General features: G+C 43.6%; 1 protein-coding gene across 4 annotated transcripts in view; it reads right to left on the bottom strand.

The window, feature by feature from the left end:
• The window catches only part of QSER1 (glutamine and serine rich 1), a 40674-nt gene that overhangs the window by 19368 nt on the left and 4402 nt on the right, over nt 1-16904 (bottom strand). For all 4 annotated transcript variants that reach the window (XM_027771871.1, XM_006140443.3, XM_006140444.3 and 1 more), the window contains one exon: nt 12034-15717. In XM_027771871.1, the coding sequence (XP_027627672.1) occupies nt 12034-15717 (3684 nt within the window). The remainder of the gene's footprint in view (nt 1-12033; nt 15718-16904) is intronic.

Below are 16904 nucleotides of genomic sequence, written 5' to 3'. Positions count from 1 at the left end.
CCTCCATTTTCCTCTCAGGATCTTGGGCACGCACGCACACGCGCCCGGCATGAGTTTAAGCCACCGGGTCCGGGACTCAGACCGTGGTCGACTATGTGGGAGTCCAGCAACATAGCCATTACACTAACTGTTGGTCCCAATAGAAGGATTTTTTTTTTAAGAATTATTTTTTATTTATTGTTTTTTAAATTAGATCAGAGAAACTTCTTAAACTTGATAAAGACACCTAGAAAAACTCTACAACTAACATCCTTTTTTAAAAGTATTATTTATGGGAACCAGCAGTTAGCATAATGGCTATGTCGCCTGACTCCCACGTAGTCGACTGCGGTTCGCTTCCCGGACCCGGTGCCTTAAAACTCACGCCAGGTGCGTGTGTATGCGTGCCCAAGATCCCGAGAGGAAAATGGAGAAGGGATTGCGGCATGACCATCCCCCCTGGGGAGTGATTTCTCGCCTTCTGTCTCTATGTCTCTCTCTGTCTGTATGGCGAGCGCACGCGCCCTCTAGCAAAAATCTCTCCAAAAAAAAAAGTATTATTTATAATTATTCAATTTTATTTATTATTATTATTTGCTATACGGCACATGTGCTCATCAGAGAGAGAGGGTAAGGTGAGAAAGCAAGCTGCCAGGTCTGGGACACAAACTGTGGTCCGCCATGTGGGAGTTCAGCACCCTAAACCACCATGCTATCCACTGGTCCCTAACATGATTTTTATAAAAGACTTTATTTATTTATTTAAATTTCACCAGAGAGTGACAAAAAAGAAAGAGGGAAAGTGAGAAAGCAAGCAGCCAAGTTCGGAGCTTGAACTATAGTTGGCCATGTGGGAGTCTCGCACCTGAACCATGCCACCTGCCATCCCCTATTATCATTCTTAATAAGGAAAAACTAGATGCTTTCCCTAATAAATATGTCTTAAGAAGTAAAAGTATCTTTATTTACAAATGACATGATTTTACATATAGAAAATCTTTTTTCTTTGTTTTTAAGAGATTTTTGCTATAGGGAACATGTGTTCTCTGGAGAGAAGAGGCAGAGAGACAGAAAGTGAAAAATCACCCCCCCGGGGGGATGATCATGTAGCAATTCCTTCTCCTCTTGGGATTTTGGGCACGCGTGCACACACACCTGGCATGAGTTTCAAGCTGCTGGGTCCGGGACTTGAACCACAGTCTACTAACTATGTAGGAGTCTAGTGACGTAACCATTATACCACCTGCTAGTCCCATATAGAAAATTTTAAGAAACCCTTAAGATTTTCTAAAATCTAAAAACTATTAGAGCTAGTAAACAAGTTCAGCAAGATTATAGGGTACAGCAAGATCAACACATGATAATATTTTTTTCTTTTGCTAAAGGGCATCTGTGTGTACACAGATGTGGAAGAGAGAACGACACTGGGGGGGATGGCCAAGCCACAATCCCTTCTCCTCCATTTTTCTCTCTGGAGTTTGAGCATGTACACACACCCAGCATGTTTTTCAAGCTACCACTTCTGGGACTCAAACCAGGCAGCCAGCCATGTGGGACCCAGTTACCATAAAGACACCATTGCCTGGTCCTCAAAGGTATTTCTTTCTTTTTTCTCTTCTTTTCTTTTTTTTTTTTTTTGAGAGTTTTTTGCTTAGAGTGCATGTGCTCATCAGAAGACAGAGAGAGACAGAAAGTGAGAAATCACCTCCCCAGGGGGATGGCCACACCACAATCTCTTCTCCTCCATTCTCCTCTCGGGATCTTGGGCACGCACATACACGCGCCCGGCATGAATTTAAGCCACTGGGTCCAGAACTTGAACTGCACTCGACTACATAGGAGTCCAGTGACATAGTCATTACATTAACTGCTGGTCCCCCTCAAAGGTATTTCTATATGCTGACAACAAACAATCCAAAAATGAAATTAGGGTCATAATTTCATTTATGATAACATCAAAAATAACAAAATAATTAGGAATAAATTTAATGAAAGAAACACAAAACTTACTGTGCGAAAACTACTGGGTCATTTGAAAAGCATTGATGTGTTTTTTTCTGTTTTTCTATGTAGAACTGCCTCATGACTTTTCTAACCCAATAAAAAAAATTATCCAAAGAAATTAAAGAAGGTCTACATAACTATAACATATCCCCACATTCACGGATCAGAAGGCAATGATCAGAAGATCATGGTTAAGAAGGCAATACCCCCAAACTGATCTTCAGATTTAACCTGGCCCTCATAAAAATTCTAACTGCATTTTTGGCATATATTGTCAAATTAATCCTAAACGTCTATGGAAATGAAAGACGTCCAGGATAGCCAGAACAATCTTGAAAAGAACAAAGTCAGAAGACCCACATTCCCGATTTAAAAACTTACTGTCAAGGCGTGCTAACAAAGCCTGCTACAGTGACATAGATGAACACAGGCATGACACGGTGAAGTAAGTGGGAAGTCCAGACACAAATTAGATTTACAATCAAGTGATTTTAAAAAAAGATGCCGTGGGACCAGCAGGTGGCATGGTGGTTAAGGTGTTGGAATTCCCACATGGCTGACCATGGTTCGAGTCCTGGATCTGGTGGCTTGCTTTCTCACTCTCCCTCTCTCTCTCTGTCTTTGGTAAAATTCATGTGAAAAATAATAATAACAATAATAAATAAATAATTCTTTAAAGAAAAAAAAAGATGCCCTAATATTCAACAGGAAAAAAAGTCTTTTCCACAAATAAATGGTACTGGACAATGGGCTAGCCGCATACACAAGGACAAAGCTGGACCCTACATCTCACAACTCACCATATACAAAAAGAAACAGAAAATGGATCATAGATTTAAGTATAAAAACATAAAAATTTAAAGCTCTTTGAGAACACATAGGTATAAATCTTCATAATCTTGGGTTGGGTTATAGCTGCAGATAGATATACCACAAAAGCATAAATGACAAAAGAAAAAATAAACTGGACTTCATCAACCTGTAAAACCTCTGTGCTGCAATTTTGTGACCCAATCTAAAACTGCAATAAGGCCAGCAAGTGGTGGATAAGATGCTGGATTCCCGCATGGCTAACCCTGGTTCAAGACCCAGACCTTGTGGCTTTAAAGCCCTGACAGGCGTGTGTGAGCATGCCCCAAATCCCAGGAGAATGGAGAAGGGACTGCAGCATGGCCACCTCTTCTGGAGGCTGATTTCTCACTTTCCCTCTATGTCTCTGTAGTGAGTGTGCACACCCTCTGGCAAAAACCTGAGAAAAAAAAATAAAAGAGATTTTGTTATATAACAGTGTCACTGAACTTTGCAAATACTTTATTGGGGCCACTAGCACACTGTCAGAAAAGGAAATGCACCGGCCATTGTTTTAATCAGATGCAAAATAACCCCTAAGAGAAGATAAAAGGTGCAGGAATGAATGACAAGCAAAGCAGTAAATGCGTAAATATTAGCAAGTCTAAATGGATGCCAGCGGGCACAGTGGTTAAGGTGCTGGGCTCCCATACAGTCAACACTGGTTTGAGTCTGGGACCTGGCAGCTTGAAAACACGCCAGGTGCATATGTGTGCCCAAAACTGCGAGAGGAAAATGGCCAAGAAGGGACTGGAGTGTGGCCATCCGCCTCCGCCCCCGGGTGATTTCTCAGTTTCTTTCTCTCTGTTTCTCTGGTGAGCGCAAAAGCCTAAATGAATGTTTATCATGTAACACTTCTTTTAAAAAATCTATTAATTTAATTTTATCATTATTATTATTTTTAAATTTGCTACAGGGCATGTACACTCACCAGAGAGAGAGAGAGAGACAAAGAGATCAAGAGAGAAAGTGGGAAGCAAGCTGCCAGGTCAAGGACTCAAACCACAGTAGACCATGTGAAAGTCTAGAGCCTTGACCACCATGCTACCTGCTGGTCTGCCCATGTAACACTATTAATGACATCTTTTTGATTATGACAAATAAGACAATTATAATGCACATGTAAGAATAACGTTTAATGTAGGAGGGGCTGAGTGGTGTTGCAGTATTCAAAAATTTGTACTATCCAGGAAAAGTAAGTATTGGCAGATTTTGAAAAGCTAAAAATGCATTTGGAATTTTAATTATAATGGGGAGGGGGGAATAGAATTATTTCATTATCTTTTTAAAAAGGAAACAATCATGGGACCAGCAGTTGGTGTAATGGCTGTCGCTGGACTCCCATGTAGTAGACCATGGTTCGAGTCCCAGATCTAGTGGCTTAAACTCACGCCGGGTACGTGTGCATGCATGCCCAAGATCCCGAGAGGAGAATGGAGGAGAAGAGATTGCAGCCAGCATGGACTCCTGGGGTGATTTCTTGCTTTCTGTCTCTGTCTTTTTGGCAAGCGCATGTGCCCTAGAGCAAAAACCTCTCCAAAAAAAAAAAAGATAACAATCAGTAGGCAGGAGAGTAATATGAATAAAACATACTGACCATGTACTGATGACAACTGAAACTGGTGAAGCAGAAATTGTTTTGATTCTAATCAATACACTCTGTATGTTTGAAGCTTCCCATGATAAAAAAAAATAAAAATAAAGCTTTTTAAAAAATTTTTAGTTTTGTTATAGGGCATGTGCACTCACCAGTCAGAGACAGACAGTGAGAGAGAGAGTGATAAATCACCCCCATCCCCCAGGGAGTTGGCCATGTCAACAGTCCCTTCTCCTCCATCCCTCCCTTCTTTCAGGGCTTGGGCACACACACACGTGCCTGGTGTGTTTCTCAAGCAGCCAGATCCAGGACTTGAACCATACAGTTGGCCATATGGGATCCATCAGCCACGTGGGATCTGGCAGACTTAACTACCAGACCATGGAGCCAGCCCTAAAAAGCTAAGTTTTTCTTTCTTCATTCCTTTCTTTTTTCCTTCCTGATATATTGTGAAGTTACTAAGTTGAGGTCAGATAACGGTCTGAACTAATGTCTGCATTTCTGAATTTATGGAAATATTGTTGGCTATTATTCTTTACATGTTATATATTTCCATATATGAACTATATTTCAAAAGAAAAATATTCTGAAAGAACACAGATATGAAAAATATGCTAAAGATCGCTAACAACATTAGTATGACAATGTTAAAATCAGAAATTATTAAGTGGGAAAAATATTTTATTATGGTAAAAGGAAATTTAACTGTAATGTAATTTTATGCACCTAAGTACATTGGTTCAAAACATTAAGTAAAAATATTAGAAAGACAGTAAAACATAATGGAAAACTGTAACACACCTTTCTCAGGAATCAACAGATCAAGCAATCTAAAAATAAATAAGGATAGAGAGGATTTAAATAATAAAAAGATTATAAAATCTTCAATATACACAAAAATAGAAAATACAAACCCTTATGTATTTACGTACTATAACCCAACTACAACTACCAGAAACATCTTGGAATAGTTGTTTCATCTAGCCAACACTTCTTTGACATATTTGCTAGATTTCATTGGGGGAGCAGGATCTTATTAGTTTGCTCAAGCTGTCCTGACACTCGTTGATAATTCCAATCCCAATCAGCCTCCCGAGGAGACGCAATTACAGGCACACACTGGTGTATACAGCTTGCTGGGGTGTATTTTAAGGCAAATTCCACATAAACCATTTACCTCCAAATATATATGTTTTCTTATATAACAATGTCACTTATAGTAAATGAAATATACACAGGTATAGGACATTTGAGTACTATTAGCAAATAAAATCTATTAACTTAGCACTCACAGGATATTTATAAAAACTGACGAATGGCCAAGCCCCTAACAATTTCACAAAAATATCAACATGTACATATGCTCCCTGAACATAATTCGACAGAGCCGTCAGTTAATTTTTAAAAGGAAGATAATATTAGGAAACAGAAATAAAAACCCTGTCCACTCTTTATAACTTCAGGATTAATAAAATAGAAACTGAAATGACAAACAATGTAAAAAGATAGTTAAACTGAAACCATTGTGTGGTATTAAAAACAATCTTGCGCATATATGCCATTCATTAGACATAAACACAATAAAGAGAACATTAAACTAAACCCAAGGAAGACAGAGAAGAATTCAAGTAAAACCAGAAGTTTTTATAAAAATTAACCAAAAATAACAGAAGCAAATAAAGAAGAATAGTTTGGTATTTAGAAAAGAACCATTTAGGGACCAGCACATAGTGTAATGGTTATGTTGCTTGATTCCCACATAGCCAACCACAGTTTGAATCCCAGACCTGGAAGCTTGATGTTCACACTGTGGGTATGTGTGTGTGCATGCGTGCCCAAAATCCGGAGGGGAGAATGGAGAAGGGAGAAGGGATTGCAGTGTAGCCATCTTCGCGGGGTGGGGGGCTGTGATCTCTCTCTTTCTGTCTCTCTGTCTCTCCAGCGAGCACATGCAAACATCTGGGTTCGGATCCCTGGTCACCCTGTACACACTGGGGGGCCTGTGACCATGGTTGGCTGGGAAAGGTTGGGGGACAGCAGTGTGAGATCCTACTGGGAGTGGTCTCTATCTCTGTCTCTCTCACAAGAAGGTGGGGGATAGGAAAGAAGGAAGGAACTAACTTAAAAAGAGATAAGAGGCCCAGACTGGTGGCACAGCTGACGACAAAGCAAACCACATGCGAGAAGCCATGGCTGACAGCAGGTGCAGATGCCCAGGCTGGACCAGAACATGCTGGGATGTGCCTGTGCCGGTCTGGACGAGCTGCAGGGAAAGGGGACCCCGGCATGGCAAGACTGGCAAGGGTGCTCTTCACCGTGGGTAAAGTAAAACTGAAAGACACGCCCTCATGCCAGACGGTGCTGTGGCCAATACAGATCACACAGACTGCGGTGGTCCCAGGAAACTGCAACAGCGCCGACAAACTCCTGGCTACATGTTATATATTTCCATATATGAACTATATTTCAAAAGAAAAATATTCTGAAAGAACACAGATATGAAAAATATGCTAAAGATCGCTAACAACATTAGTATGACAATGTTAAAATCAGAAATTATTAAGTGGGAAAAATATTTTATTATGGTAAAAGGAAATTTAACTGTAATGTAATTTTATGCACCTAAGTACATTGGTTCAAAACATTAAGTAAAAATATTAGAAAGACAGTAAAACATAATGGAAAACTGTAACACACCTTTCTCAGGAATCAACAGATCAAGCAATCTAAAAATAAATAAGGATAGAGAGGATTTAAATAATAAAAAGATTATAAAATCTTCAATATACACAAAAATAGAAAATACAAACCCTTATGTATTTACGTACTATAACCCAACTACAACTACCAGAAACATCTTGGAATAGTTGTTTCATCTAGCCAACACTTCTTTGACATATTTGCTAGATTTCATTGGGGGAGCAGGATCTTATTAGTTTGCTCAAGCTGTCCTGACACTCGTTGATAATTCCAATCCCAATCAGCCTCCCGAGGAGACGCAATTACAGGCACACACTGGTGTATACAGCTTGCTGGGGTGTATTTTAAGGCAAATTCCACATAAACCATTTACCTCCAAATATATATGTTTTCTTATATAACAATGTCACTTATAGTAAATGAAATATACACAGGTATAGGACATTTGAGTACTATTAGCAAATAAAATCTATTAACTTAGCACTCACAGGATATTTATAAAAACTGCCGAATGGCCAAGCCACTAACAATTTCACAAAAATATCAACATGTACATATGCTCCCTGAACATAATTCGACAGAGCCGTCAGTTAATTTTTACAAGGAAGATAATATTAGGAAACAGAAATAAAAACCCTGTCCACTCTTTATAACTTCAGGATTAATAAAATAGAAACTGAAATGACAAACAATGTAAAAAGATAGTTAAACTGAAACCATTGTGTGGTATTAAAAACAATCTTGCGCATATATGCCATTCATTAGACATAAACACAATAAAGAGAACATTAAACTAAACCCAAGGAAGACAGAGAAGAATTCAAGTAAAACCAGAAGTTTTTATAAAAATTAACCAAAAATAACAGAAGCAAATAAAGAAGAATAGTTTGGTATTTAGAAAAGAACCATTTAGGGACCAGCACATAGTGTAATGGTTATGTTGCTTGATTCCCACATAGCCAACCACAGTTTGAATCCCAGACCTGGAAGCTTGATGTTCACACTGTGGGTATGTGTGTGTGCATGCGTGCCCAAAATCCGGAGGGGAGAATGGAGAAGGGAGAAGGGATTGCAGTGTAGCCATCTTCGCGGGGTGGGGGGCTGTGATCTCTCTCTTTCTGTCTCTCTGTCTCTCCAGCGAGCACATGCAAACATCTGGGTTCGGATCCCTGGTCACCCTGTACACACTGGGGGGCCTGTGACCATGGTTGGCTGGGAAAGGTTGGGGGACAGCAGTGTGAGATCCTACTGGGAGTGGTCTCTATCTCTGTCTCTCTCACAAGAAGGTGGGGGATAGGAAAGAAGGAAGGAACTAACTTAAAAAGAGATAAGAGGCCCAGACTGGTGGCACAGCTGACGACAAAGCAAACCACATGCGAGAAGCCATGGCTGACAGCAGGTGCAGATGCCCAGGCTGGACCAGAACATGCTGGGATGTGCCTGTGCCGGTCTGGACGAGCTGCAGGGAAAGGGGACCCCGGCATGGCAAGACTGGCAAGGGTGCTCTTCACCGTGGGTAAAGTAAAACTGAAAGACACGCCCTCATGCCAGACGGTGCTGTGGCCAATACAGATCACACAGACTGCGGTGGTCCCAGGAAACTGCAACAGCGCTGACAAACTCCTGGCGCTGGTGCCCCGTGGATGTCACAAACGTCCAACCCCAGGTAGTCCCAGCCGCCTATGTTGCCAGCTGTATGAGAGCACAGCACATAATTTTGTCCGCCTCACAGAACTTCATAAATGGCTGCTACTGGCTTATTTACTGTATTTCTTGTTATTTTATTTATTAAAAATCTGTCAGAGAGCACGTGTGTTTGCTAGAGAGAGCGAGAGGGAGAAAGCACCCTGCAATGGGGTATGGTGACCGCAGTCCGCCTCCTGGGGTCTTCTGCTGACTGGCCTTTGGAGCACCTGTGCCTGCCGTGTGGCTCTCCCTTTCTGTGGCCCACTGGTCACTTTAATGCAAACACAGAAACCACAGCATTAGAGAAACTATGGGTCTTGGCTGAAGGAGCCTAGCCTTTATTTTCAGGTAAGGCTCCACTGGTTTCCGTAATTCATTCCTATGGTGACAGTAAATACGTAAATAATTTTTAAGGTACAATTATTCCATCACAAACTGTATTAGAAAACACCGTTATTTCAGAGCAAGCAATACACGCTTTATGCACCACTAGGAACATCTCTTCACATGTGAAGAAGGCTTAGCAGTCTAGAAAGATTGGTCAGAGGTTCGTGTCCCTGAGAACATCACAGCTACGTAGAAGCTAGCATCAGTTGAAGATATCACCAGTGGTTCTTAAAATAATGTTTTTTAGGTTTTTGCCAAAGGGTGTGTGTGCTTGCTGGAGAGAGAGAGAGGAGAGGGAAAATGAGAAATCACCCACAGGGGGGATGGCCAAGGCACAATCCCTTGTCCTCCATTGTTTTCTTGGAATTTTGGACACACACTCAGTGTGATTTTTAAGCCACCGGGTGTGGAGCTCCAAGTGCAGCGCCTTAACCACCATGCCATCTGCTGGCTCCCCCTGGAATGTTTTAGCTTATTTATGGAGCCCTGGAACTTGGGGTACCGAAGCCCTTCACATCCTCTTCGTAGCCTCATTTAAACTGTCTGACATGGTACAGCATGTGTACGAAACTCAGGAATTCTAGTGACAAAATTAGGAAACCAAAGGCTGGCTCTTAGCTTTAACTCACGGTCGCCTTGACGGTCCGCTTTCTCTTACACCCCTTCATGCAGCCGACACATAACAAACACCACTGTGTCTTGGTCTTACTAACACAGAACAAACACAGTATGGCAACTGAACCTGCAGTCCAGGGATTGCGTTAAGTGCTTTAGTCTCAGAGTCTCAGACGCTACCAAAGGGGGACTGTACTGTGGACCACTGTCCCCATTTTACAGAGGAACATGTCTGAAGTCACACAGCTAATAAGCCAGAATTTGAACCCTCGGTGATTTAACTCTTAAACCCAAATTATTAACCATGCCCTCGCTGTTCTAAAGAAACTCACACTCTGATAAAATATATTCAAATGGAAATGAATAAATGAAAATGCAGAAGTAAATGCTTTCACAGACATTTAGGGCCATGGGAATTCCACGGATAAGATCACTAATTTGGCACACTCCACACAATGACTTTGAAAACAGTCTTGGAATGATAACCAAGTATCTGTTAGACTCAGAAACAGAGAAAGGGGCAGTCCAGGCACGGAAATCTGTCCAAAGGCTCACACTGTGAAGAGGCCCGGTGCTCAGAACCCTGAGAAACAGCTGCCGTGGAGGGAGAGGGGAGAGCCTCATTTCCTCCTGCAAGCTGGAGCAACACTCAGTTTTCCTTTTTCACAATGACCAGCAAGATGGCAGCGTGGAAAGCGGGCTGGCGAGGAGGGTCTTTGGAGCAGCCTGTTGGGTGGTATAGGGAGAGAGGCCGAGGTCTTCAGACAAGGCCCTGGGGGTGACGATGACCTCACAGAGCTGATGGTGATGGCTTTAATTAAAGTGAGACATGGGCTATCTGGAAGAAACTAGCTCTGGACTCACATTTTAGGAAAGAGATTACAAAAACTTTGCTTGAGGATTGGAAGAGGGAATATAATAGCCATGACGAAGACAGTCTGAATGGCAGGGAGCGTGTGATGCGGTGAAAACCTTACTGGGATTAGTTAGCCGCATCCACAGTAATGTTTCTGAAGCTAAGACTGACTTTCCATTATGCTCATTTCTTTGTGTAACCAAATGAAAATTCTTTTTTTTTTTTTTAGAGTTTTTTTGCTATAGGGAGTGTGTGCTCGCCAGACAGAGAGAGACAGAAAGTGAGAAATCACCCCCCAGGGGGGATGGCCACGCCACAATCCTTTCTCCTCCATTCTCTTCTCATGATCTTGGGCATGCATGCACATGCACCCAGCGTGAGTTTTAAGCCACCGGGTCTGGGATGCGAACCACAGTCGACTACGTGGGAGTCCAGCGACATAGCCATTACGCTAACTGCTGGTCCCACCAAATGAAAATTCTTGAGAAATGAACTATAACAATGGATTACTTGGGATGCCCATTGTGTCATATTACTTCAGTTATTAAAGGTAATCTTAAATCGAGAGGGATTTACACAAAGACCTAGGCAGGAGTACAGGCTAGCACCAGGCAGGCCCAAGCCCAACTCCAGCTATCACTTACCAGCTCTCCCGTCCAGCCGTGTATCTGCCCTTCAGCTACAATATCCTCACGTACTAGCGACAACATGGCTGCCAGCCCCTTGCACAGAGTGGGGGCTGCATTACCATTACATGCACTTCCCCCTGGCATATTCCTTAGTAGGGTAACTTTTATACTTACCTGTCCATTGTTTATAGAAGACAGTGATTCTTCAAACATTTCTACTGAAGTCCATTAATCAAAGAAAGTGGAACACATGGCCAAAAGAATTTGGTCAATAGTTTGGAGTCAGCACAGAATTCTAAACTCTTATTGTGATTACATTAATAAGCATGATGTACATACATAACCTTATTTTACTGTAAGATCACTGAGTCAAATGGGCATACGAAGAAAGTACGCAGCTTTATACTAAAACAGGGCCCCGACAAGGCTTCATGGCCACGAGGCATGTGGGTTAGAGATATGATAGCACGCTGCACAAACCATGCTGCTGTGGCAGAAGGTCAGGAAAAACCAGGACCACTCAACCTAAGACTCAGAAGGCAAGGACAATTTCAACCGTGAGCCCCCGGGACACCTATCCATGCATTGTCCTCAAAATGTGCAGACCTGCTTTAAGCTTAAAAAAAAAAAAAAAAAAAAAAAAAAAAAAAAAAAAAAATTTTAACATGCCACTATAGCTAATAATAATAATAATAAAGTTATAATTGTGAATCTTAATTTTAAAACTTTACCTGCTCTTTTCTTCTTGTCAGAAGCAGTGTCCAAAGCCGGTAAGAGTGCAGAGCTGCTTTTCTGACCATCGTGACTGCTCGCTCTGGGATCTTCCTCATCCGAAGAAAACGAAGAATGCTCCAAGTTCTTGAGTTCGTCATCCGCTTTTCCTGGTGGGCTGTTACTCCCTGTTTCGGGCGCCGAGGAGGTGGGCGCTGCAGAGGAGGCCCTCAGAAGTGGCGGGGGGCAGGACGAGCGAGCGACCTGGGGCCCCGGCCGTCGGGCCCGGCTAGGCATCCTCACCGCAAGGGTGGAAAACTGCTGCTTGGGTCCGGATTTCAGGAAGTCCAAGAAAGAAGCAATGAAGCCGGTCCTGACCTCGGGCTGCTTCTCCTCCACCTCTCTGATCTTCTGCCGCATCCTCTCCTGGTGCTGGTAGGCGTCGTGGCAGCTCTCGGCGCCGGCGGGCGGGCCCGGGCCCAGGTCGGCTGCCCTTGGGCTCTGCCGCTTGCCGGGACCGGGCCTTCTCAGCGGTTTCTGCTGGCCGGCGTCATCCTCTCCGGCGGGGCCCTTTTTTTTAGCTTTCTTCTTCTGAAGGTTAAAAAGCACCAGATCGTGGTTCTCTTCCTCCGTCTTGGCACTGGCGGGATCTCCGGGCTGCGCCACAGCCGGCGGGAGTGCGCTCCTGCTCCTGCTCCTGCTCGGGGCGGCCGCACTGTCACCGCCCCCTGGGAGCTCACCCTCGGACATGGCGCTCTCACCGCTCACGCTCCTACTACTGGAAACAAGCTCTCGGTTTCCGCCGCTGGCTACCATGCTATCAGCAGGATCCTCGCCGTCCTCCTCGGATTCCTGATGGGTAGCAGGCTGTTTTTTGAAAGGGTCAAAACTTGGCTCCTGGGCTTCAGGACTTGCACCGACTGTCGCAGAAGTGACTGTCGTCGGTACGGCTTGACCAGGAGCTTCAGTCTGCGGCTGAGAGTCGAGCATCACTTTGGACTGAAGGGTGGGTGCAGACGACAGGTTCACAGCAACCTGATTTCCACCTAAGGAAATGTCATTTATATTCTGGGGCTTTCCGACTGCAGCTGCGATGGAGCTAAAATCTGCAGTCACCTGCCTGACATCTAAAGGCTGCTGGAAGTGAGGCTTAGAATCGCCATCCTCAATGGCCTGCATGGTTTCACTTGAAGCTGACTTGGAAAAATCAGGTGTGACCCCACAAGCGGCTGCTGTGGCTGCAAAGATATCATCTACGTTGGATAAAATATTTCTTTCATCACTGAGAAGCATGGCCTCTGGGAAACATAATGATCCGAGGGAAACAAACTGATTCTTTGAATCGTGTTGGTTTGTTTCACTAAAATGGCCCTTTGTTGTTAGATGCTCTTGTTTCGAAGACTCAGAGAGGTCCATTTTCATCATCTCGGAATGCTGAGCATGGAGCTGCTGTTGAGAATGGTCACCATTGCTCTGAATGACGTGGCCGTCCATCTGAAGGAAAGGATGCACCATCTGTTGGGGGCTTTGGACACGCTGCACTTGTAAAGATGCCTTCACCTGTCCTAACCCTGCCTGTAGTATGGACTGCTGGAGAATCTGCAGGTCGCAGGCAGAATCCAGAAGAACTTGTGCATTAGGAAGAGCTGCGTGATGCCCATGCCCTAAATGGTTTGGAACGGGAATCTGAGATGAGGCATTAATTATTTGATCATGCTGTTCCTGGACCTTGGCTTCACGAACCTTGGATAGAAGAGAATGCTGCTGGCTCGAGTCTTTAGCATTCACCTGTATTTGTGGAGTCTGCATTAAGCTGGTTGCCTTCTTAAGATCAAGAGCTGTTGTATTATTGACCTGGCCAATTTGCTGGTTGAGCTGTGGGACTGACGTAGCCACGTTCTCTTCCTTTTTTGACCCTTGGAGAGCAATCCCAGCAACTTGATCTTCAAGACGGGCATTACTTCTGATTACGCTCTGAGAGAATCTGTCATCTGCCTCGGGTACCTTATAACTGGATTCCTGCGCACTGACGTCCCCATCAGACAGCCCTGGGGCTGACGACTCAAGAGACGCCTGTGGCTGCAGCCCCTGTAATTCTCGCGCTGGAAAATCGCCATCTTGCTTCGAGGTTGTGTAGACATTTGAGTCAAGTTTTCTTTCAGCGTAAGACTTTGGGTCAGGGGAAGGGATGTTGTTCTGTAATGTCTGACGATGAGCAGAGGATGCGAAGGATGGTGACTGGACAGCAGGAAGAAACTTGTGGGACTGTGGGGAGGATGGCCCTTCGGGCTGAGCACTCTGGGAAGAATGCACAGATATGTAGTTCTGGGTTGGGCTAGAATCTGGCAAATTCTGAGCCCGAGAGGCAGAAGAGTAAGACAGGGAAGGGACTGTTAATGTCAAGGACTGCCCTGAAGCATAGCTTTCTGGAGGACTAACGGCTGACAGAACTTGTGACTGAGATGAGAAACTGACCTGTGTCTGGCTAACTGGTGATAAACCCTGAGAATGACCGGATGAGTAACTCTGAGACTGACTGACCGCAGATGCACCTCTCGTGTGAGCAGGGAAATTCTCGTTTGTAACTGAGGACAATACCTCTGGCTGACTAGATGAGTAACTAAGGGTCTGGTTTTCTGAAGCTACAGTCTGAGATGACCCAGAAAAAGTCAACGTTTTATATAAGGGTGGCAATTTCTCAACTTTGCTGGCCCGATAAACCTGTGAATGAACGATAGATGGCACATTATGTGGCTGAACTAAACCATAATTTTGGGACTGACTAACTGATAACAGGCTTGGTAGCTGCGCTGTGGAATAAATCTGTGCTTGGCCCGATATCACCGAACTCTGGTTGTGTAAAGGTTTGCAATAGCTTAGTGTTTGCATGGGAGGAATTATACTTTGAGGTTTGGGGGGCTTAGTTGCCGTTAGTGGTTGTTGTGTAGAACAACTGTTTACTTTTGTAGTGGAAGGAGGATACCCTGACGATGGAGGTGCAGATGAGTAAGATGGAGCCAGTTCCACCGAGACCTGTGAGGCCTTTTGCTGCAAGCCCCCACTGCTCGACTGAGTGGAATCTCCAGCCGGGCTACAAGATAAAGATGGCTGCCTGGTTGTTTCCTGAAAATTAACTAGACTTGTGTTTGACAGGTAACCATGCAAAGAATGCCGGGGTCCAGTCAGTTGTGCTGGAACAGACTGGGTACCTGAAGGCCGCGGATGGTGTTTAATAACACTACATTCTCGAAGAAGAGCCCTTTCGATGGAAGCGGCAGAACCAGTAAAGAGAGCTGAACTGTAGGCTTGAGGAGTTGGCTGGGCTCCCCCAAGTGCAGAAGGCAACAAACTAAATTGAGGTTGTAAAAGATGGGGTGCAGACTCCTGAGCAGAGCGGTATGTTGAAGACTGCGGTGGCATGCTGTTACTTAATGCAGAACTGCCCAGGCGCTCAAATGCCAAAGCAGTTGGAACAGTTCCCTGGGAAGTCTTGATCTGTAGCAAAGGGTCGTGAGGACTTAAAATTCCGTTGGCTGTAGTGTTGAAATCTGAATCTTGAAGCACCAAAGGTGAGGTGGTGGTGAAGTTTCTATTGCTGAAGGTGGTGGGATGCTGATAAGCAGAGAGGGCAGTCGGCGGAAGTGTCCCGGTGCTTGGCAGAGGGCCAGTAACAAACAGCTCAGCTGCTGCTGAGGGATGCAGGCCTGCAAAGAGAAGGTATGGAGCTTTATACAGGGGCCACACAGTGACACACACACACTGACAGCAGTGACTTATGTGACCCTCAACCCATCACAATACCTATGGAAGATCAGAATTCAGAAACTTAGTTCTGCATGTAAACTTTGAAAATTATGTTTCAAATAGCTAACTTTCTTAAATAAAAAAAAAAAAGCAAAGAAAAAAGAATGATTTATTTATTTATTTATTTCCATTTGTTATTATTATTATTTTAAAAATTTGACCAGAGAGAGAGAGAAAGGGAAAGTGAGAGAGCAAGCTGCTAGGTCTGGGATCTGAAACATGGTTGGCCATGTGGGAGTCTACTTTCTACCCACCATGCCACCTGCTGGCTCCACAAATAGCTACTTTTCATAAAGCAAAAATAAAGTTACAATGGTACCAGCAACTCATACCTCGTACTCATCATATAAGCAATTTATAAGTAAATTTATCAGGTCAATGGAGAGGATAGTCACGGAAGCCAGAGAATTCACCACCACATGCTGCTGGAAGGTATTTTGAATCACGATCACGCTAGAATGGTAGCCTCCAGCCTTCCAAGGAGGTGCTCCTCCTCCCAGCCCACTTTTTTTTTCTTCCGACTGATGTTACTTGCATGTGGATATGCTCATCTCCATTTCATTCTTACCTCCCGCTCAGAGTACAGCAGTTTAGGTCCAGATTAATATGTTCACAAAGCCATCACATTTCTTTTAAGTGGCCATATAACAGTAAAATCTATGGCACTTAAGGGAAAAAAAAAAAAACAACACAATAAAGAAAGTCTGACTTACTAACCTGAGAGTCCAAGGCCTTTATGAAGGCAATTCAATTATGAGGCCAGATACAAATCACAAAAATTAATTACAAAAACTGAAACCTAAACAAACACAAGAAATTTAAAAAACAAACTGTACAAGATTAAAAACACTTTACAGAGAGTGTTGGATCATCCAAATATGCCAGTGGCATGTCTTCTTCCAAACAAAACCTTAAGAAAAAGCCACTATGCCATCCTCTTAAAAAAAATAAAGTTTGGGCCCACAGGTACTGTGATAGTTAAGGCACTGTACTTCCACATGGCTGATTATGGTTCAAGTCCTGGATCTGGTGGCTTGAAATCATGTGGGCACATGTGTATGCATACCCAAAATCCTGAGAGAATGGA

This window comes from Tupaia chinensis, unplaced genomic scaffold (genome assembly GCF_000334495.1).
Source record: "Tupaia chinensis unplaced genomic scaffold, TupChi_1.0 Scaffold000037_18, whole genome shotgun sequence".
NCBI lineage: Eukaryota > Metazoa > Chordata > Mammalia > Scandentia > Tupaiidae > Tupaia > Tupaia belangeri.
The sequence above is the reverse complement of the archived record's forward strand: the minus strand, read 5'-3'. Positions and strand labels throughout refer to the sequence as shown.